The sequence below is a fragment of the Grus americana genome, chromosome 2 (genome assembly GCF_028858705.1).
Source record: "Grus americana isolate bGruAme1 chromosome 2, bGruAme1.mat, whole genome shotgun sequence".
Taxonomy (NCBI): domain Eukaryota; kingdom Metazoa; phylum Chordata; class Aves; order Gruiformes; family Gruidae; genus Grus; species Grus americana.
In genome coordinates, this window is record NC_072853.1 from 96,465,595 (window position 1) to 96,489,397 (window position 23,803).

At 42.4% G+C, this 23,803-nt stretch overlaps 1 protein-coding gene across 3 annotated transcripts in view; it reads right to left on the reverse strand.

Annotated features, from left to right (window-relative positions):
- The window catches only part of ELOVL2 (ELOVL fatty acid elongase 2), a 54,897-nt gene that overhangs the window by 15,579 nt on the left and 15,515 nt on the right, over positions 1–23,803 (reverse strand). For all 3 annotated transcript variants that reach the window (XM_054818069.1, XM_054818068.1, XM_054818070.1), the window contains 2 exons: positions 13,345–13,408; positions 7,975–8,162 (listed from right to left, as the gene is read on the reverse strand). In XM_054818069.1, the coding sequence (XP_054674044.1) occupies positions 7,975–8,162; positions 13,345–13,408 (252 nt within the window). The remainder of the gene's footprint in view (positions 1–7,974; positions 8,163–13,344; positions 13,409–23,803) is intronic.

Consider the following 23,803-nt stretch of genomic DNA (forward strand, 5'->3'; position numbering starts at 1 on the left):
ATTATCTCATCTAACTTTCTTTTTTCAATTCTTAAAGGGAGATATCAGCTCCTTGACTGTAACATGGCTCAGTTCCAAAAGCGTGCAACATCTGGATTGTCTTCCCCATCCCCAAGAGGCTGGTGTGAAGGCGTGCTGCAGTGCTACTGAGGCCATCGTGCTTTCATGTAATAGGTAGGTGAATACAGGAAGGTACCATTAATCATCCTTGATTTATCATGAAATCAATCTTAATACCTAAAAAACTTTCAGATGGGGGTTTCTGGCTAGGACATTCGATAGTAAAATTATCTGCGAATGGTATTTGTTGAAGAATATCCTATATAGGCTGCCTATTTTTAGACGAGCCTCCGATAATTGTGGTATAATCCCAGATTTTTCAATGGATAGCTGAGATGCAGAAGAGCCTGCGTTTTCAGATTGCTGCTTTTGTGTCCTGAAGATCTCAAACAAGCTGTAGTCTGGCAAGACCATAAACCCCGCAGGGAAGCAGCATGGGCTGGATTGTTCAGCCCAGGACTGGAGGATTCCAGGAGCTTAGTCCCAACCCTGCTGCATGGTCAGTGCCTCAGTTTCCCCAAATGTAATGTTACTTTGTAATGGTGGTGTGCCAAACAAGAAACAGATGCTGAATAGGAAATGCCCCACAAGACACTTTCACAACTAAAATATTTTGTTGTCCGTCTTTATAATTGTATTGGGTTTGCATGGCAAGGTTTTGGTAGTGGGGGGCTATGGAGGTGGCTTCTGTGAGAAGCTGCTAGAAGCTTCCCCTGTGTCTGACAGAGCCAATGCCAGCCGGCTCCAAGATGGACCTGCCACTGGACAAGGCCATCAGCCATGGTGGTAACGCCTCTGGGGTAATGAATTTAAGAAGTGTGTGTGTGGGGGGGGGGGGGAACCTGCGGAAACAGCAGTGGAGAGAGGAGTGAGATGCGAGAGGAACAACTCTGCAGACAGCAGGTCAGTGAAGGAGGAAGTGGAGGAGCTCCAGGCTCTGGAGCAGAGATTCCCCTGCAGCCCCTGGAGAAGACCATGGTGAGGCAGGCTGTCCCCCTGCAGCATATGGATGTTGATGGTGGAGCAGATATCCACTCACAGCCCATGGAGGACCCTGCACCGGAGCAGGTGGATGCACCTGAAGGAGGCTGTGACCCCGTGGGAAGCCCACGCAAGAGCAGGTTTGCTGGCAGGACTTGTGACCCCGTGGGGGACCCATGCTGGAGCAGTCTGCTCCTGAAGGTCTGCACCCCATGGAAGAGACCATGCTGGAGCAGTTCATGAAGAACTGCAGCCATGGGAAGGACTCACATTGGAGAAGTTCATGGAGGACTGTCTGCCATGGGAGGGACCCCACACTGGAGCAGGGGAAGAGTGTGAGGAGTCCTCCCCCGGAGGAGGAAGTAGCGGCAGAGACAACGTGTGATGAACTGACCACAACCCCCGTTCCCTGTGTCCCTGCACTGGTGCAGAGGAGGAGGTAGAGAAAATCAGGAGTAAAGTTAAGCCTAGGAAGAAGGGAGGGGTGGGGGGGAAGGTGTTTTTAAGATTTCATTTTATTTCTCATTTTATTTCTCGTTACCTTACTCTGATTTGATTGGCAAGAAATTAAATCAATTTTCCCCAAGTCAGGTCTGTTTTGCCTGTGACAGTAATTGCTCAGTGATCTCTCCCTGTCCTTATCTCGACCCACGAGCCTTTCGTTATATTTTTCTCTCCTCTGTCCAGCTGAGGAGGGGGAGTGATAGAGCAGCTTTGGTGGGCACCTGGCCTCCAGCCAGGGTCAACCCACCACAGTGACGCAGCCAAGATATTTTTTCATGGGGACAGAAAGGTAAAGAGCATGCTTTGGGCTACTCCATCTCTCCATGGGTCTAGTTAGAGGTCTAATAATTATATGCATGGTGACCCAAAACAATTGGCTAATTCTGTAATACACCGACTGAGGCTTGCTATCCTGACCCGCAATGTGTACAGCTGGGCTCCATGCTGGGTCTCTTGTCCTGCCTGGGCATCCTAACTGGAAAGATACTGGTTATTCCAGAGCGGAGGAAGTAAGTGGTCCCATGTTTTCTTATTTTGAGGTCAAAAAGTTCATAGTTTTGAAAAATGTCTAAATTTTTTTTTTCTGTCAACAAAAACTCTTTCAAATGTAAAGCCACGTTGTTGAGAAACTCCTAGCCAGTTCCATTTAATACCCCTTAAGTAAATGGGAGATTGCTAGAAGGATTAGTGAACTAATGACTTCAAAATGACTTGAATTTATGAGTGCTGATTCTTTTGTGTGTTGCTGTTGTCTGGGATAGTGAAATAGGCTAAAACAAATCCCTTCCAGGCTTATTTTCCATGAATCTTTGATTACATGTCCTGTTATGAATAGCTTCCATATATTACTTTGTAGTGCCAGTGACTATTGGAAGCTTTGCACATGTGAAAAAATCTCATAATATATAAAATTTTACTCTTGATTTCCAGTAAAGTTCTACTGAAATCTATTTGAATTGGGCAGGTGAGATCCAGAGCGCTGCCTCTTTCATAGGCAGAATAAACATTTTGCTTAAATGCAGAACTCGAAAGGTCAGTAGAAAAGACACGGAGAACTTGGAGGCTGAAAACTGAGAAGTGAGGACAATGTGTCCAGTTAGAATAACTGCAGGCGAGAACAGCAGAGTCAGCTCCTCGGTTCTCCAACAAACAATCTGATTAAGATCGAAGAAAAACTGGCAATTGAACTCTATCCAGACAAAGTTCTTACTCAAAAAAACTGTTTACTTTTGTCCTTATGTTTCACCGCTTTAGGCCACGCTCTTGGTGACATTTTGCTGTCTAGTTTGTCTTTCTCACTTCTCCCCTCTTGGAAATGATAGAAAACCACACCTGACTCCTCCTGGTTTCTCACTTTGTTCTTTTCGTCTTGCTCCCCTAAGGTTAAGATAGTCTTTCTGTCCTAATTGAAGAATTTCTTCAAAGGAAGCTTTCACCTCAAGCACCAATTCTTATGGATCTAGAATAACTCCTTTCTTCTCTGCTAAATTTACATTCAGTAACTTCTAGACAATTAAATAAAGGACTAAATAATTTATTACAATCTTCAACATTTTTTTTAAAGTTGGATTTCTATAGTAAAATTCTAGGATAGTCAAATCAGCTGGGATCTATGTCTTTTTTTTTTTTACCTTTCCTCATCACCTGCACTATTAAAATTTTACTTAGACCTTCTATATCTCTCTCTCTCTCTCTCTTTCTCTTTCTGACATTTGAACAGTTAGGAAGCAATTTTTTCTCATGTCAGCCATTGGAATGATGGAATAAAACAGAGTGGAAATGCTCTTTTTTTTTTTTTTTTGCTTGTTCCCTTCATTTTGCCCACAGTTTTCCCAAACCCAGGGATTATACTGGGCTTTCTAGTAATTTATGAAATCTAATCCCAGTTGCAATGCGTAGGGCTAAAACCAGTGGCTGGTGGCCCTGATCATGCCGGGATTGCGCTTCTGACCTTTCCCTGCTACCAGAGGATACAGAGAAGATAATTCTGGTATTCTTGGAAATCCTCACATCACCTTGGCACCTATGGATCTGCAAGCCATTACTGTAATTCAGAAATTTTACTTACTATGGGGTGAATTTTCGGCCCCTAGAAATGTGTAAAGTGAAAAGTAATTTACTCTCTTAATCCTTGTAAGGTAAAAGACTTTTCTTCTGACTTCACTAAAAAGGTTAATGCACTGGGCTTGCAATACTTATGCAGTTCTGCTCTTTCCCTTTTTCCCTGAATTGAGGGGTCCTCACATGGAAATCCTGCTTTCCCACATGAATGTGGTTGCTTACAAATCCTATGGATTTGTAATAAGTTTGTGAATCTACCTGGGGATACAGGCAGCGTGAGACATCATGCCGTGCCTGTGCTGATGGCACATAGCTCTAGATCTCCTTTATAATCTGACCCAGATGGTGCCAGTGTCCTGGTTTTCTCAGCGCCTGATCAACAAAAAGACTTGGGTGAGAGCTTGATGATTAGCTGAGATTTAATTTAAATAGGGCAGAGGTGATACTGCTGGGGAAAGCAGCCTAAGACCATGTTAAAGATTATGTCTTTTGCTATTAATGAGAGGGAGTATCCGGAGTAATTTCACAATTCAGAGATCAGCATTGGTCTCCTTTGTTGCCAGTTTTAATTTATCATTGAAGTTGTGACAGTCTTATCCTGCGGTGAACTCCAAAATGTTATCTCGGCTTCTGGTGCCTCAGACTGCATCCCTAGAGTGTAGTGTATGAGTTGACTTGCACATGAAATAATTTTAAAATATGCAAAGACCTGATTGCTTTCCACAGTAAGCTTGTTTCCTGCTCATAGTTGGCACTTTCAGGATCTTAAGCAGAGTTTTGTGTAGAGGAAAGCCATTTTTCTTCAGTGAAATTGCTAAAAGTTTTGATTTTTTTTTTTTTGTTTTTAAATAAAAGGTGGTGGTCGGTTTTCATTATGCAGATTTTTGTCAGTGTTACTGAAGACTGTTGAAGCAGTAGACTTGATCTGAGTCTATGAACACTTAATGGTACAGAAGAGCACACAACCAATAACAAACGTCTGATGTAGGTTTTTCTCGTAGTGGCAAGGGTGGAAGGAATTGTCTTTCGGCCTCTCAGCAGTGCACCTGCAGCCTGTCTAATTTACGCACAGGACCTGCATCTAAGCTTCAGGTACTTGAAAAAGCCACGCTCCAAATCCAAGTGACCCACTTCTCCATTATATTCAATCGGCAGAGGTAAGTGCCTTTGACTTTAAGAAAATCCATTTGCCTAACACAGAAGTCTAAGGTCTAATAAACTGCCCTTCTGGGAGGCCTTCAAAGGCATCTAACTCTTTCTTGACACAAAAAATTTTGAGACATCTCAGTAGGGTAAGGGCAAGCTGGGCAGAGCTGTTTTTCTCTAGACCTCGTCCTTTGGGGATGGTAGGGGTATCCAACCTTGTGCTAATGGCACATCTTAGGGTTGTCCTGGAGCTGTTCCTCCAAGTACTTTAAGGACTGGTTAACCTCAAAGCCTATGGAGCTAAAATTGGCTTCCAGATACTTCATGCCCATGGTGCAGTGCATGGAGCTCTGGCTCAAAAGAGGAATCTGCCCTTGGAGATTTAAAACCAGCCCTTTTGTTACGACTTCTTGCTGTAGCCTGTGTCTTCTTGCCTTGAGGTTGTACAAAACAACTGCAGTCAAGGGACAGCTAGATTAGGTCAGGAGATGAAGAACTGCAGCACAGGTACCCCCATCAGCTGGTTTATCATGTTTCTCATTAAAGCCATCATGTGGGACAGTCTGCATTTGGACATACACCCTTTCTTTTGAATGAGATATTTTTCTTTAGAATGAGATTTTTTTTTTTTTAAATGTATAAGAAGCACCCGCTCCATTCTAGAGCTGTCACAAGAAAACTTGTGTTGCGTCTTATAAACAAAACCAAGAAGAGAAAGCAGAACAATGACAATAGCTGTGCATGGGGGGGGGGTTGTTTGGGGGTTTTTTATGTTTTATCTCTATTATATAACTCATTACGTTGTGATTTATTTCTGTTACAGAGACCAGAGGTGTTCAGGTGCAGTGGGAGGATGGAGGAGTAAGACAACTGTTACGGATGTCTCTAACTAGGAATTAATGCTGAATCATACTCACTGGAGGGATCAGCTGTGTTTACATAAGAAACCACTGTGCAGAACGCTCTAAATACAGGTAACTCTTGCACTAAAGAGCTTCCTGTCCATAAAAGAGAATAAGGGCCAAAGAGAAGCTTTGGAAATGAGACATTTTGAAATGTTGAATCACCACAACTTTATCCAGTACTGATGATTTCTGCTCTCCCGTTTGCCTGTTTTCCTTCAGCAGGGATGTGCATGCTACCCCAGGCAGGTCTGCAAGTCTCAACTTCCATTCTGCTCCTTCACAGGAGAAGCTGGTATAGGAATCGGGCGAGTAGACTGTGAAAAAATGCAGAGACACTATTCTGGAAGAGTGTTTTGTACAGTGTAAAACCAGCCTGGCTGACAGTCCAGAGCTAAGAGTGAAATCTGCAGTAAAACAGGTGGTAGAGCAGGTCAGTCGTGATGTCGCCTGGGTTCCTGACAAAAGGAGAATGTGGAGCTACGAGCCACTGCCAGCCGTGCCCAGCTGCAGTCTAGGAGGCATAAATCAGCAGCCTCCAGCTTACAGAATCAAGCTCTGAAGGGACTAATCTGAGGACTAAGGCAACTCGGTGATCGTCTGCAGCAAGATCAGCCTTGGGAAAAGGACAGGGGAGTGAGGCAGCTGAACGGGAGCTGGCTCAACACAGTTCCAACAAGGATACGAAGGTGGCAAAAAGCAAATTCGCTTCATTCATGTAAGAAAGACCTGCTAGAATTCTCTTTGTTTATTCATTTGCTTGTGGCAGGCCAAATCAGCCTGCAAAAGGGGAAGGGAGCAGTATTTTTGTTTTCTATTCAGTTATTCCTTTTCGCTGGTTCTTACTACCGAGGACAGTTATCTGTATACCTTCAAGCAGAATGGGGATTTAAACATCAAAGTGCTGATTTAAATTCTGGAGGAAAATCAGTATGGAGTCCTCAAACCTTCCAGCAATTGTGCTGGTTTCTCCTTTGCTCTGGGCTTGATCCTGCCCTCTTGGTCACCCGCAGCAACTGCTGAAGCCAGCTGGAGCTTTGCCCAGGACGAAGCTCTGCGTAGCACAGTCGGTCCTTTGCACAAAGGCACAAACCTAAACCGCTGTTCAGCCTTTTGACCAGACCGGTCACCTGGTGTCTAGCTCAAATTAATTTAAAACTTGAAATCTTTGGGGTCCTGTTTGGCTTCTGCAAAGTTTCTCCTCTGGCTGACAGAACAGTTGGCCCTTGTTTTTTTCAGGAAAAACCACTGTTGTGGCCGGGAGCCCAGGGAGCAAGAAATGCTATGAGGCTGCGCAGGCAAGGCAGCGATGTCAGCTCACACCTCCACAGGTCACATCATGAAATCAAGCGCATCCTTCAGCCAGGGCTTCTCGTGCCTGGGGTCGCATTTTAACCCAAGTCAGAAAACGTTTCGTGGTTTTCGTCTTTTGGTCTTTGCTGCTTAGGGCTGCAAGTGGATCGATGTTAACGCTTTGATATTAAAAGCACCTGAATTATCACAAGGCTGAGAGTGGGGAGCTCCCAAGTAATATTGAAATAGTGACTGTTGGCTCCTGCTCCCCGCTGGGGAGGTGAAAACACTTGTGTCTTTGCTGAGGACCACAGAGTTGCAAAATCGCCAGATGCATTCAAACCTCTCTTCTGGCTGTGAATGGATACTGATTTCTGTGAGCATGTTCCTTCCTGATAAGTACTCGGGAAATAATCTGTGTGACCATATTCAGCCTCCAAGTCCCCAAAGCACTTGCTTTTGGCTGAAATGGTATGTTTTTATCATCTGTCTCTTAATGTTTCTACTGTCTGACTATATGATGGAAGCTTTTTAGTAAGGAGAGCACAACAATAACATTGAACTGCCAATACCATAAATAAATCAGTACTTACTCTCATCTATAAACCTGTTCACGTTTAAGCATGGTTATTTGTACATAGAAAAATCATTCCATAGACAGTCGTATGAACTGAACCCAATCTGTGGGTATATTCATGGGTGCTGAAGAATGAGCTGGAGGCATGGTTTTGAGCTGAGAGACTGCTGCAGATTTAAATTCATGCTTGTAGACGCTGTGCTGGTAGCAGCCAGCTGTCTGCAGGGGTGGACTGTTGCTCAGGAAGAACCATTAAAACATGCCGAGATCTAAGCTGAGAAGGTACAGTACAACTCACCGTCCGATTGCTAAGGGACTTTTCTTATCTGAAATGTACTTTGCTGTTGATGTTAAATTTCCTAGCAAAACTGTCTGTTGCTAAGAGATTTCTGGTAAAAACCTGTATATTGCTCACCTTTCTTACCCACGCTGCATGGAAAAAGCACTTACCTCTATGAGCATGTACAAGGAGAGCAGTGTAATCCCAAGGTTATAAACAATAAGGTGAGCCCTGAGAGAGAAAGGAGGTCTGTCCTTCATGAACTTGTTGCCCAGCCATATGCAGAGTAGGTATGCTCCGGTGAGGAAAAACGTGGGAAGGTAAGAGTCCAAAAGGAACCATCCTCTAACCCTGGCATCTGAAAAGAAACACGTGCAGCAGGCAATTAAGAAGGCTATGGTAAATTATTGCAAATAAGGCAGATCATATCATGAAAAAATCAGCTAAAAGTGTGAGAGGGAATCTGCCATGCTCTGCTCACATTAAGAGCTCTATCCATTGCTTTTACCACCCCAAAACTGCATACTAATTCAGAGAATGTGTGGTGAAAACTGTATGGAATTCCTTAATAATTTAAGATCACTTAAACCTCATTTTAACAGGAAAAGAAAATGAAAAGGAAGAAAACATTCCTATATGCTGATTTAATTTAATGCTATAACTTAATACGTAATTAAAGCATATTTTAATCTGCTCAGTGGACAGTTTGCAGATACAAAGTACGCATGTAAATTTGCCACTTCATGTATTTTAGTTCTGCCTTCACCATATGTATAAAAGTACATAACATTTGCTACAAAACATTTATACAAGGGGATGACCTTTCAAAACCATTAAATATGAAAAACAAATGGCAAATGTTTACTTTGATAGTTAAAGATATTTGGTAAGGCAAGGGCTTGCTTTCTTATTGTTTCTGTCCCATTTGCCTGGTCCTGAAATGAAATATTAAGGTCAAATCCTGCTTGCCTTATTCACACAAGTAATCCCATTGGCAGTAATCAGATAGTTCAGTGTATATGAGCAAAGCCTAATCCTATATGCCAATCTGGAGGCACCGCTTGGTTGTCCTATGAACGACTGGATGTCATGAGCAAAAGGAGCGTGGTTTGGTTGGGTTTTTTTCCTTTTTTTTTTTTTTTTAAGATGGAGCAAAATTTAATTTTCCACAGCAAAAATCTCCAGACATTTATCTATGAAAAGAACAAGGGGCATCATGGCTAGTTTTTCAAAAAGGTTACTCTAAATCTGTCATGAGTTTTAGAGTAAGTGAAGAAGTCAGCCAGTGAGAAGCTATTGTGCAGGTCACAGTAGCTCTTTCTGCTCTTAGAAACTGTTTTAAATTACTTAGTTTATTTTTTACAAAGACCAAGATTATGTTAAAAATTGTAACAGAATAAAAGACACTCACGGTGCAGGAAAAAAAATATTTTATTATTTTTCCACCCATGTTGAGTTTGGGAAAGACTGGGCAATGGATGATGCACAAACCAAATGTGCCCAAGCATTTAACAAACTGTTGCTGATCACAACTTTGCTCTACTGTACTCTTTCCAAGTATTCTTTCATCAGAAATATATATGTACAGATATCCATAAAGTGAGATTTTGAGTTGGAGTAATCTGCTTACGAACAGGGCTATGAACATCAGCTTTCTCTCTCATTACAGTCTCCCTCCGTTTCCCACCTTGCTTCCATCGCAGTGGCTATAGCGCCCATCTGTTGGAATTAGCCTCTGCGTGGGATGTTAGCTCTTTCGCAGGAAAGAATTTCAACCAGACTTAAGTTACCATGGAAGTCCATTGCTCTCCTGGTCTTTTACTCTCTCTTCTGGACTCCCAAAAACCTCTAGGAGAGGTGCAGGACTAAAGCAGTCACAACAGCACAAGCATCTATGACAAAGCACCATCCTTCCTTTAGGGTGGCCTCGCTTTGCTGTGCATTACCAAGCCAGAACGCCTGTTTTCTGCATTCAGATCTCAATGTCTGTTCAAAGTCACCTCAGTGTGACAGTAAAACACTTCCAACAGCCCTCTTAAAGTTCAGAAGCCGTGTGTGAAGCTCTGGAATGGATGTTTTTGAGGGGATTCTGTTCCTATGTGGGCTCCAAACAGGATCTCCTCCCTGGGCTCTAAACAGGACACAGGGGTCATAGGACTGGGTGCAGGCTGTGCGTGTAAGCAATCTAGTATATATTTTAGGAGCATAAGGATTTAATTTATTTAATTGGCATCCTAGGTGAAGATGTAGAGAGCAGTCATGTCAGCAAGGCTGCTGTCTAACGAACAGTCTCCCCATCCGAGGATTGCAACACTTGGTACATAAAGGTTACTTGCACCAAGGCCAGCTGATATCAGTAGGTAACGAAACAGCATGTTTGCTCAAAGAGGAAAAGTAATTGGAAGAGATGAGAATACAAATTTAACTAAACAGCATTAAATGCTGCCCCAGTACGCCCTCAGAAAGTTTTCACTCTGCTGTGAGTGGCCACAAGTATGTGGGCTGATCCATTCAAAAGCAGAACTCGTGTGCTTGTTCAGGTTGGCATGTCAAGTATTTTTAAGGTCTATACTATTTCAGTTTCAAGAGAAATTATTAAAACATGTACTTTTACTGATTATTTTCCACCCTGACCTTGGTACCTTGAGGGGTAAGGCAGTTATTGACAGAAAGACAGAAAGTGGTTTATAAACGGCAGCCAAGGAACGTGACCGTTTTTCCAGTTACGCTTATCCCTGAATGAGAATAAGAGGGAGGTTTTTATGTGGCAGGAAGGGAGAGGAAAGGGAGCATATTTCAAAAAAAGTTATCGGAAGGGGAGTTCAAAAGTTCGATCTCCATGTTCAAGTACTATAAAGGTGTGCTGTCAATAGGAGAAAGGATTATTTTACAATGTTGAACCCACGCAGCATCTGAATTTGAGACCAAGGCGGTGAATAAAGCCACAGTGTGAAAGCGCTGGACTACAGCAGGGGAAGGAGCAGGCGCCCACGAGCTCCGATCGCTCCGTGAATAAGCTCATTGACGGTCGCTGGCCACGATGTGCCAGACCCTTGGGGTGAAATCTTGGCTCCCTTAAAATGAATGGCAGGCCTCCCAGGCTCTTTAAAGGTATCAGGCTTTTATCAGTGAGGTTTAGAGACATTTTGATTCAGGTTTCTGTTTAGCTTTGGCCAATTGGTGTCTGAGTAGATTCAGAGCTTTTTCAGGTGCAGAGGGTAGATGGCTTTGTATCAATGACTTGCTACCCTTCATACTCGATTGAGGAGAGGAGGAGTGCTTATTACTTCATCATAACTTCATTAAAATGTATCTCTTCTTGACCACTTCTGTTTCTTTCACAGGTAAAACAAGCAACCCATTAACTGGATTTAGCTCAGGCGGTTCAATATTCCTTAATTTTGTGTAACGCCAAACAATAATCTGTAGATCAAGGCGGCCCTGGAAAAATGCTCTTTTACAGAACGATATAGTTATTTAACTCTTTCCCCTCTTGTCCTGAGCCTAGATAATCTTCTATCCAGAATAATACAGACCAACACCGAATTGTAAGACCACTTCTTATTAAGAGATGCAACTGATGGGCATGTATATGGCTTCTATTCCCTGATCCAAAAGACTTGGTCTGTTAGCTCAAAAGCAAACACTGAAGTAAATTTATGTACAAAGTCCAGCTGATACTAGTGAACGAAAGCACAAGATATGCCTATATATAAATCAAATTCAGATCTTTGATCGTACGCCTCTAATTCTAGTAGTGCAGTACTGCACATTTGTGGAAGCTCGCAAGAATTGATTAGATTTTAATTTGTGGGGTCACTCTATCCAATTTACAGCTGTTTGCAATTTATTGTGAATTATGCATATAAACACAAGTTATTAATGAAGTGCATGCTACTGTGTCATTACACCACCAGTTCAAATAAAAGGTCATACTGAACAGGCATAGAAAACAAATGCTATCTTCAGCACTGATGGCTAGAGAGGGATGGTGATGCACTTGGCAAGTAATACAAATAATACTTGTTTAACTAAAGTGCTTTCTAAAAGCCCAAAGGAATCTATGTGGTATTCTGCGTTGGATTAACTACAGTTTGTTCCTTCAAACAATTTGTTCTGGACCAAAGAGGAATGAAGGAGAACATCGTGTCCATTTGAAAAAAAAGAAATAGTATTTTTATGCTTGTGATCACATTTCTTTGTTAATATTAAAATACGCTATTGTAGAAGCCATTAATTAAACTTATTCTGTTTTAGTCACTTCTGCTGCAGTTCTGAAGCTGTTCAGTGTTTCTTCACCAGAAATCTTTCTTTCAAGCTTCACATCTACTGCAGAAGTGATGGAAAAAATTTTGTACCCATCCAGCCAACTAAGAAAAAAATTCTTGGGTTTAAGAATGCTACAGTTCTCTTTCCCTCGTCCTCCTAATTAAGCAAGAACCGTTTCTGGGACCTGGGGGACATTATTGCAACACAATGAGAATACATAAGCATAGGTCCATCCCCATGGGCAGCAGTTCTGGATTGAACCACGAGGAAAAGTTTGCAGGGCTGTTCCTGAAGCTGAGCGTTTGAGCCCAGCCCGATCAGCAGTGAGGTGGCCGTACAGGGACCTTCTCTGAACACCGTGTCTGCTGCCTAAGCTCCTGCCTTAACCCTCTTTTCTAGCTGCTTGGCTCTCAGTCCCTGACTTTGATGCTCCATCCTCACCTTGCTGTAGCCTTTCTCCTTCTTTCTGCACTCCTCCTTCAGCTGCAGGGGTTTTTTTTGTTGGGTTTTTCTTGTTTGGTTTTGCTTTTGTTGTTTCTTGTTGGTGGGTTTTGTTGGGGGTTTTTTTTGACTATTACTTGTTTCAGTCCTAACAATGCATGAGGCACCTCCAAGGTACGGTTATTCAAATTATTCTTGTCCAAACTCTTTTGGAAAGCAAGAATAGGAAGTAGAAAGATGCATCTGTTCTCCCACCCCGTCTGTTGGTTTACTGAAATTTTGGATGTGATCCTGTGCGTTCTAAAAGCTCTTTCTTGCTTTTGCACTAAGCATCCTTCTGAATTAGGCTATTTGATAGGTAGCTGGACCAAACAATAACTGGATTATGAATGAGAATCAATCCCAAAACAGATCTTCCACTTTCAGAAAAATCTACGGTTTTAATTTTTTTAATCTACATTATGATGTAAAACTTGAAATCCTGTGATATTCTCAGAAACAAAGGACTCTCAAATCTAGTGATTATTTTTAAGTTAAAAAAAATCCATTTCATGTCTTCTTTCACCTTCAGTATAATCTGTGATTGGTTTTAATTTGTATTACAGATAATACGTCAGTCATAATAAAAATCTATTGTTTTTCTCTAAATGAGTGCATTGATTTCCTATAATAATGGTGTGTTCCTGCAAATATTGTCATTTTGCCTAGTCCACATTTTTCAATGAGAAATTATTCAGAAAATTTTGACTGCTTCTATTTATTAGAATGTTTTTGAATGGTAATCTGGGTAGGTATTATTCCCTAAAAGGGCTATAGGTGGAACAACTTACCTCGAGGTCCAAACATATAGTCCACAAATGCATTTACTTCCCGGTCAAAAGCTTTCAGGTGCTCCTAAAAAATATAAAAAGGACATATGACAAAAACATTATCTCATGGGTCACAGAGAATACAATTTAAAAAAAAAAAGCAACAAACTCGGAAAGAGTATGTTGTGCTCAAGTATTTCCAGAGTATGCAACATCATATCTAATTAAAGAAAAAAAAAAAGAGAGACCTCTTTAAAAATGAATTTAGGGCAGATTGTGGTGTAGATAACAATGGAGGCCTCATTACTGGAAACTGTGCCAAAACCAGAACTGTGGAAAGGGAAATGAAGGTTTTACAAATGAACAAGTACCACAGCAAACCCATCTGTTACGGGTGTTATTTTCACTCTAGTAAAGACACATTTTTTGTTTGCTTTTGTCCTGCTTACTTAATTGAAATAACTTTTTGTAGAGATGAGCTGGTGATTCCTTTGGTAAGCTTCACAACGCTTCCTGGTGGCAGCCAGCCTAGTGGCAGCACATCAGCTGAATATACTGACATTTCTCTTGAAGAATGAAACCTCTAAGGTGGGCCAGCTGAGATTTCCCTGAATCAGGCACTGAATTCCTAAAAACAGTCTGCAGGAGAACCCAGACCTCCAGTGATGAAGTTCAGGCCATATAGGGAGGGAGGAGGAGGAGGGAGGGCTACCTTACATTGTGTTTTGAGGTCTAAGTCAACAAAGTTGCTAAGCTGGCAGGCTTAGTGAGTTTGTATCTGACTGTGACGGAGTTGGGAGCTAAGCCATGATCAACACAGTCCTTCCCTCAGTTGGACACGGTGGCCTCTCCAAAATACTTCTTCCCAGACTCCGTTTCCGGGCAGTGGCTTCCTGCGTGTCAGTGCCTGAACAACTCTTTGCCGCAAGCCTGAGGTCCGCCAGGTTCTTCCTCCGCTCTTTCCAACAACACCCTGCCGTGCTTGATGAGTTAATTTCAGCACTGAGCAAACACAGCCAAGCAGAGGAGAAAGACACAGAGTGACGCTGAGCATCTCCAAAGGGCTGTGTGCGCCTTTGAATGCCAGGTATCTCCACGCCAGCCTGGGCTGCAGGCACCGTTAGCAGATCTGCCTCGTGAAGAACCAGATTTGCACCCTGGCAGGTCCAGCCCTGGCCTCTGCATTCCCCTGCTGGGGCTGGGTTGTGGTCTGGGCAGGGAGAAGCTCCTGGCAACCTCAAGCCTCTTGTGTTTCTTCCCCTTGTATGTTTTGGTTGTCAGGATGTCCAAAGTGGACAGATTTTGCGTGAATAGCTGGCAGAAAGAGGTTTTGCAGCATCCCAGGCTGTAAAGGTCTGTCTCTGCAAGATGCTGCTTTGTTCATCTTATCTTAAAAAAAAAACAAAACAAAACAACAAAACCCCTGAAAGTAAAAGTATGTGGGGGGTTTTTTTAACAAAAAAATAAAGGACTTGCTCTGGAAAAGGAGGGAATGAAACTGGTGATTCATTATACAGAAAGATTTCTCATACTTCGCAGCACTGAGGAAACTAAACTAGCTTTTAGGAAAGGGTCCTGCCCTGCAAGAAAGGCATTTTCTCAATTTCAAACAATTTCTTCAGCAGCCTAAGGTTGGCTTCTGTTTCCAGGTGTGAGACCCGTGCAAAAGATCTGCTCCCATTTTTACATCCTTGAGCTCTGCAGTTTTCCTGCTATTATTTCAGGACAAAGAGACTGCCATTTGGGGAACACCACACTGCTGTTTGTCTGTGATATGCCCACCTGCCGCATTGATTTGAAACAGAGCTACCCCTGTGCTTGATGGCTTTGTGGTTAGACTGAACAGACTGCTCTGGAAAAAAATACTTCAATGGATTCAAGTGACTCGTAGGAATGAGCATGCAAAGCTACTTGCTTTCATGCTTACATTATATAAACAAATCTTACGTGTCAAGAACAAAATAGTAAACCATGTATACTCCTTTTATATTAAAATACTGCAGACAAATGTACTCTGGGCTGCATTGAAATGGAAATTAGGGACTGAATTCTTCTAACAGTTAGATGGAGGAATTAGAATTTTAGAATCACTATTACGGAGGAAAAGCAGAATGAAGACTTAAAAAAATAATAGAATCATAGAATCATTTAGATTGGAAAAGACCCTTAAGATCATCAAGTCCGACCATTGACCTAGCACTGCCAAGTCCACCAATAAACCGTGTCTCTAAGCGCCACATCTACATGTCTTTTAAATACCTCCAGCGATGGGGACTCATTCACTTCCCTGGGCAGCCTGGTCCAATGATGACTACCCTTTCAGTGAAGAAATTTTTCCTAATATCCAAACTAAACCTCCCCTGGCACAACTTGAGGCAGTCTCCTCTTGTCTTATCACTTCTTACTTGGGAGAAGAGACCAACCCCCACCTGGCTACAACCTCCTTTCAGGGAGCTGTAGAGAGCAATAAGGTCTCCCCTCAGCCCCCTTTTCTCCAGGCTAAACAAGCCCAGTTCCCTCAGCTGCTCCTCATAAGACTTGTGCTCTAGACCCTTCACCAGCTTCGTTGCCCTTCTCTGGACATGCTCCAGCACCTCAATGTCCCTCTTGCACAAGGGGCCCAAAACTGAACGCAGAAGTGCAGACTCACCAGTGCTGAGTACAGGGGATGATCACTCCCCTAATCCTGCTGGCCACACCATTTCTGATACAAGCCAGGATGCTGTTGGCCTTCTTGGCCACCTGGGCACGCTGCTGGCTCATGTTCAGCCAGCTGTTGACCAACACCCCCAGGTCCTTTTCCACTGGGCAGCTCTCCAGCCACTCTTCCTGTAGCATTGCATGGGGTTGTTGTGACCCAAGCGCAGGACCCGGCACTGAGCCATGTTGAACCTCATACAGTTGACCTTGGCCCATTGATCCAGCCTGTCCAGACCCTCTGTAGAGCCTTCCTGCCCTCAAGCAGATCAACACTCCTGCACAACTTGGTGTTGTCTGCAAAATATACCACGACTGCTTTTTGCATAGGTTACTGTTTTCATTGATCCAACCTGTGACAGTTGACCGCTTACACCTGGCCAGGAAGAGCAGACAGAATGCTGAGTAGATGAGCCAGTCTAAAGTTAAATCTACTTCCTTATGAATGTGTTTAAATGATATAGTGGAGACTTGTACCAGCTCCCAACCCTGCTCTGGTCTATCTTAATTAGCACTAGATCCATTCGCTGCCTGGTTTGTTTTCATTGATAATTTGCGAGTAGAAATTTTTTTAGGAGATGCAGCAGAAGAAACAAGTATACTTCTTAAGAATGTCCCAGCATTTGCCTCCCTTTTACAGCTTACCTTCATTTACAGGAACAGGAATAGAGATTTACAAGATACAGATTTACAGGGTTGTTAAAGACAATGCATTTGTTTATATACCTAATACTAGTACTAATAATTCAGGAAAAAAAATTTCTTACTTTAAAAAAGGTAGGTCATTTTGTGTGACTAGTCTTGTCACCTTCCTGTCAACACCGCTACAAGAGACAACACTGTATTTCTGGGGTTTAGAACATGTCCCTAATAGTGCTTCTGGGCAGATTAGATGCAAATGTCTTGCTCAACACAATCTGTTGTATTTCTAAAGAAAAGCAAATAAAAACAGCCTGAACAAACCCACATGCTCAGACAAGTCACTTCTCTCTGGCAAATCACTGTAATAGCCTTTATCAACAAAGATATTTGAGTTACAAGGCTAAAGATTAGCGTGTATTTCATGTTTTTCTTTCTGTTGTACAGGACATTGCTCTGGGCACTGGCAATGCTAGCGGTTTGGCAGGATTTCGGACGGATTTGTGGAAGATCTATTTACCTACACCCACAAAAAAGACATTAGGCATCTGAGCAAATCAAATCAACCAAATGGAAAGATGAGGAGGGAGCTGAAAGGCAATGATGTTAAAGCAACATAGAGCTCTCTAATGAGTTTGAATATTTTTGCAACAGAAATGGAAATAAGTGAATAAGTAGCATGGTGCGCAGATGCGAATCACAGTTTTTATGCTGATTGCACTTAAAACACTATTTCAAGGTCAAGAAGTATGGGAAAAAATGTCTTCTCTGTCTATGCTTATATATCTTTGCTAGTGTTGGTCTTCACTGAGAGACCAATATCTACTGGCTTCCTAATAGTTTTGGTAAAAGTAGTATAAGCTATGCAAAAATTATGTACATGCTATCTAAACAGTGCAGCTATCAAAATACTTTTGATTTGTCCAAAATACCTTTGATTTCTCAAAATACCACGGATCTGTCTTTAGGCATTATCTACTGCCTGCTGAAAACACTGTCTAAAGTGATTTAAATTTCCCTTTACATAGCTATAAAAACCAGGCTACCTGGATCCAATATGAACATGAAAAACCTCCTTTCTTTTACAGAAGCAAGCGGATGCTTGTCCTTGTTAGCTATTATTCACAGTGATGGTCTTCAAAAATCCCCCAACTATTACTTGAGTGAATTAATACCACAGTCTAGAAGCAAGGAGCTTATAGCTTATATAACTTCTTTGATCCTTTGGGAACAGGAATGACCACCAACGGGCTAGGGAGCCCACCAAAAGTCCTAGGTCATAGTGGCTGCAGTCACAAACCCTTCAGAAAGAGGATCTGCCCACAGGCATGGGGTCTCTGTAACCCATGTTAGTCTAAAGATGGATATTCTAAAATTAAAGACTCCTTGAAATTCAGAGACAGCGATAATGAGGCTTTTCTAAGCTGGGATGAGGAACTCATATTCAAAATGTTCTTCATGCGCATAAAGTACCATTACAGACAATAACTGTGATTAAAAGAGAAATGAAAGGCGCTTACTAAATATACGCATACACGCTGAGGTATGTTTGTGAGGCTTTTTGTTTGATTATGTGGATTTTTAAACAGCTTTCTGAAATAAACTTCCTACGGATGAGTAAACTGCATTCAACATTACTTAGGCTATCTGGAAACCTTGCGTACTAGTGGGGTTTTTTCATGCAAATGCCTTGAATGTCATGAATGCCTTGAATGTAAAAAATCTGAGATAATTTATTGTTTTTTCTTACACAGCCATACAGGAATTATAATACTGTGTGTACAAAGAGATCTCAGTTCAGGCTTCAAACAAAAAATAGAAATAGGTGCCAACCTCTACTCTCTGATACAGCTCCTGGATATTTGAAACAGCCATGATAGAAAATACATATATTAACTGTATGGTGATTATTATTTAGATGGCAACTTTTCCTTAATTCCCTGAAGATTTCTACTCCATAAATAGTCAGTGACTAAGCAGTACTGGAATTAATCTGAATGTATCAGCATATTTAAAGAAACTCATTTTAGATACCTGCACATATTTGAATATACTAATATTAAAGAAGTATTGAAAAACTGTGGTGATGGCTCCAGAATGGCTGAAACAGGGGATGAAATGAAGCAAAGGGAAGTCAAAGTAAATCTCAGAACTGTGGTGTAAGTGCTCATAAAATTAAAATATGGAGCATTTAAATTTAATCTGGAACAACGATGTAAAATGGGGAACAATTTTTCGTCAACAGATTGTTTCAGACCACCTTTTGGGTTTCTGTCACCTTTATATTCTATGATTTGTGTGTTATATCTGTAGGGGAAATATGTGTCTAATAAGCGCTAAAGAAAGCACATCACAAACAGCAGAGAAAGATGAAGCTGAAGGCAGAAAGGTGAGCCAGAGGTTGCTAGGTATTGTGGCACTATAACAAGGGGGATATTTGATGAAGTTGGGAGGCAGGACATCCAGAAGCTGATAAATAAACTGTTGCTGTATGTGATTTATAATTGACATACGGAACTCACTGCTAGATGATCTCACTGAGAGTAGGAACAAGGTGGAGCGAGCGCATGAGAGAAGCAGACAACTAGATGGGTGATGAGACCGCCACTGTGGCAATGGATGCACAGGGAGGGAGGGAAGGAGAGAAATTAGCTAGATGGGACATTATCTCAGATTTTCTTTTTTAGCATTTCAGATTAATCATTTCAACAAACAGAAACTGGACTCCTTATATGATATGGTAATTGCTGTGCCCCATGTTCTGGGACATTCTTTCAACTCTGATGGCTGGCCACAATTAGGGGCTACGTTACAGAGCGTTAATGAGCACAGCTATATTGCCAGAGCTCCCAGTAGAAGCACAGCCCCCTGACTATGGTAAACTGGGCTGGCTAACGGGCTCTTTTGCCAATATCAGATGCATCCGCTCGGGATACTTTTGCTGGTGTAGCAATCTCACTGCCTGATTCCTTCCTAAAAAGTGGTTGCAAAGCCGACAGACTTTTGTAACTGGATCTGTCCTAAGAAGGCACGTGATTTGGTGTGACGCAAGTGACCGAAGCTAAGCAGTATGGCAGCAAGGGAAGTTCTGCTAGTGGTTCAGGCCCAGGGAGGTGCCCATATAACAGGTGAACAATGTTTGCTAATGCTCCTATTTTGCAGGAGATAACCAAGAATAGCTAATAGAAAGCACACTGATGACTCCATCTAAAGATATAGTTATTACAAGTTCCAAGAGAAAAGAAATCTGTATCTTTGTTTTGGAAATGCAAGTGGTAGAAAACATTTTCATTTAATGCAAAAATCTCTATTTGAAAAATACAGGATGGGGGAGAAAAAACAAAAGAAGGCTGTTCCAGCTTTACCACAGAAAATAAAAAATGGTCTTCATATACTTCTCTCGCTATTTCCTTTCTTCTAAAAGCTTTCACAATAAACCGTAAGCACTCCGGGAGAGAAAGATGTTGTTGTTCTGGTCACTAAATTACTTAAACGACTTCAAGAACAGCTTTGAAGGTAACAATGAATAGCACTGCTTATATTTGAGAAACACATAATATTTTTAAAAGATTTCAGTAAAAGCCATGTCTGGTCTGAAAACAATTTATTTGATTTTCAATGTTTTTCAACTCAATTATATTTTATGCCTCTTATTCTCTCATGCTACGCAATATGTGCTCCATTCCACTGCTAAGGCTTGCATGCATACGTGCACCTGTCTGGTCATTTTCCAGTTGCCATTACCAAGTTCAGAAGTTTTTGTGACAAAAAAAAAGGGGGGGGGGCAACATCTTTGCAGCTGAGGGTTAATTTTGCACGTATTTGGAAATTACTGACTGCAGGTTGGCGTCCTACACAAGGCTGGTAGCCTGCAGACCTGCCTGTTACCTGACAGAGTAAGTCAGTGGGGGAGCCGATTCATCAAATAGGCTGGTTTTCTCTAGAGGGGATTGAGAACGGCTGTTTGAGCAGTAATTACAGCCAGAAGTGCTGAACACCTTCTCCTGTGCTGATGTAGTCTCTGCAGAGAAAGCTAAGTTGATGATGGTGTTACTGAGGGTGAAAAGATAAGGGGAAGGTAACTGCAGAAGAAGCTCATGGATTTTTTGCCTTGGTAACTGCTTAGGTTATGCTACCTGTAAGAAAATGCTGTGTTTTCAGTGGCTTCCTCAAGAAGAAGACCAGCTAGCAATTTCTGACATGAAAAATTAATGGAAGGATGTAAAGCTTGGTAAGTGTGGAAAGACACAGCTATATGTAGCCAGAGGTTTTATCTTCAGCAGTTACTGCATTTGGGCTGTCTAGGTGGCTTAGTTTTGAACCACAGATAAGATTTTTTTTTTTCCTGAAATACATACTTTCTTCTCTGCCCTATGTTATTTTAATTTTGAAGTGGGGGTACTTGTGTCTAAAGCTTCTCTTATTTTATTGCTATTCAGAGAAATTCACCATGTGGTTTAGCAATGCCTGCAGGAAAGGGGTAGGCTGCCAGCAATATCTGCACCAAGCCCGAAGCAGAACATTTGACTTGCCTAAGTTACTAGGAGCATGCTAGAAGATGCTAATTACACAGGCAAACTGAATTTCTTCAACTTTGTCTTGATTTGCAGTTCTGTATTCAAACATTATCTTGCAAGGAAGAGTTAAATCTTCAAAGAGGTGTGGAGTGTTGCGGTGTACGACGCTGAGGTGTCTTGACGAGCTCCGTGGCCCCGGGTGAGATGCCCAAGCTCCCTACGCGAGGGACAAGACCCGGGCGCCCCGCTCCGTGCGCCGCGCAGGCAGGCGGGCTCGCAGGGGGAAGGGGAGCTCCCTTTCTGGAGGGCGGTACCTGAGCCGCTGGCTGCCTCCCCCTGCTTGCGACATACAGCCCGTGACTGTTTCCGGAGCCGGGCGCTTACACGAGCGTTTCCCCTTGCAAACGCAGCCCCGGTCAGACGGTGGTACCCGCGTACCAGCAGCAGCCAGGGTGCCAGGTGCTCCCGTCGTACCGGTGTTCACACCCGCCCTCTCTCTCATCTCCCAGGGGGCTTTCAGCTTGTATTCTCCGTCTGCCCTGAGCCTTAGACTTGCAGCTACTTCTGGAATTTATTTTTCTTCATTTCTTCAACTGTAGCTTTTGCCTCCCTAAGAAATGCTTCAGTATATGTCTGAGCGGGGACTAGAATCCAGATGTTGAGATGAATGACTTCAATTCCCCTTTTTTCCCTTTCATTGATGCTAGCGATGGCAGGCTGTGCTCAGAAATTCAGGAGGACATGCAAGCTCAAGTGGTTAGGGAAGTCATAAAAAGATGTGAGTTCAAGTTATGTAGAAGAGCAGTTTGAAGCTTGGTCTACCAACGGGTGATGGCTCTAAGCATTGAATTAGTGGGAATGATAAGGTAGTTGGTTTGGCAGCATTGCAAGTACCTAGTTTTGGTCTGTATGCAGCAATCTCGAATCCAGGTTTAGCAAACCATGCCCCACAGGGGAGAGAGGGCAAGGAAAGCATGGCTCAAAGATGCTCCCAGGGTTTAGGTACTCAGACTGGTAAGTTATGTGCAGAAACACAGGTGCTGTTACTACTGGAAACACAAGCACCTAGAGAATTTAGGAGCCATCATGCAGCAGCTGGGTCCTAAATTTTGGCACAGGTACCCTGAAAAGGCAGGTCAACAATTGAAAGAATAAAGACAAAAACCAGCCCTGTGCAGCCTGTAGTTCTTCCTTCACATCTACCCCTGCTTTGCCAGCATTTTTGTAGGGCTCTGTAGTTTCCTAGCATACGTGCCTCAACCGAGCAAAAATCTAGCGTCACGGTGCTGAGATGTGTCAGATTTAAACTGGCGGCTTGAAAAGGAATCCAGAAAAATGGCACTTTAAAGCATAAATGCTAGCCTGTTAGGTTTTTTTTTCTTCTTGATTTGCGTCAACTTAATGTTAGCCATTTGCTGTATTTTTATTTTCAAAGTCATTCTGCTTTACCTCTGGAAACAAAAGCATCACTCAAACTGCTGGTTTCATCTCGGTTTAAAAAACAAACAAACCCAAACCAAACTGGTTAGTATTTTGTTCATTCATTACCCTTACTGCAAGCTGTCTTCATTAGGCCTGGACTTGTAGAAAAAATCTTAAAATTAACAGGAATCTCTCTGTGAGACCAATGAAGAGGATTCAGAAAAAAAATATTCCTTGCTCTAGCCTGGATTGAGGACTGCAACATTTGTGCCTGTTACTGTTTGAAAATAAGGACAATAGTATGTCATCCTGTACTGTAAAATCACATCCTTGGCATGCCTGTGCTCTGCAGCAGACTGCAAGGACCGATGTTAGGGATCTGCTGTATGGGGAACCCCTCCTTCCCCTTCTTTTCTTACACTAATTTTTTTTTTGGGGGGGGGGGGGGCACGAGGGTGGTATTACTGGGTTCCAGACAGACCCAGCATAGTGTCTTCAACGATACTATGTAGACTACTGACTCCCAGGCTAATTTTATTGGGAAAGGCAATTTGCTATCAAATCTCTCCTTTTCCTTACGCTGTCTGATAGCAAGAAGAGTGGACTTCTACGTGCTGTCTCCCATAGCTTGTCTGTGGGTCCCAGGATGCTGAGGTCTGTGGAAGGTATGTGTGCATCTCTCTGCAAGGAAAGGGTTGTTTTGCGGCCTGGAAGTTTACAGGTGTGGCCACTATACATTGAAGCAGTGGCAGTCTTGAAATCTACTTTTTTCTTGGAGCACAGGCAGGCAGGGGTTCCTAAACGTGCTCTGTTGTAAGGAAGGGTGAGGCTCTCAGATGAGTTTCTCCCACCAGCTGCTCCCTGAATATTCAGGAATAGTATTTCAGAGTGCCTCTTCTTCTGTACTAGTTTTCTTCATTATTTCAAATAATCCCAAGCTTATACTCAATATTAAAATAGTCTCTGCCTGCCAGAGTTGATTGCAACAGTTCAGCAGAAATCTTTCCTCTTGATAATATCCCTCTGTTCTTTGGGGAGTTAGAAACTGGTCTTTTGGCTAATGTGCACCTAAACCAAGTTTCCCTGTGGTCTCCATGTATCTCTGGTGCATAATGCCACCTTTATGCAGTTCCACTTATGCTGATGGTACTTTTTATGGGTGTCTTTCCCTGCAAACCAGGCTGGAATATTAAAGCAATAGGAAC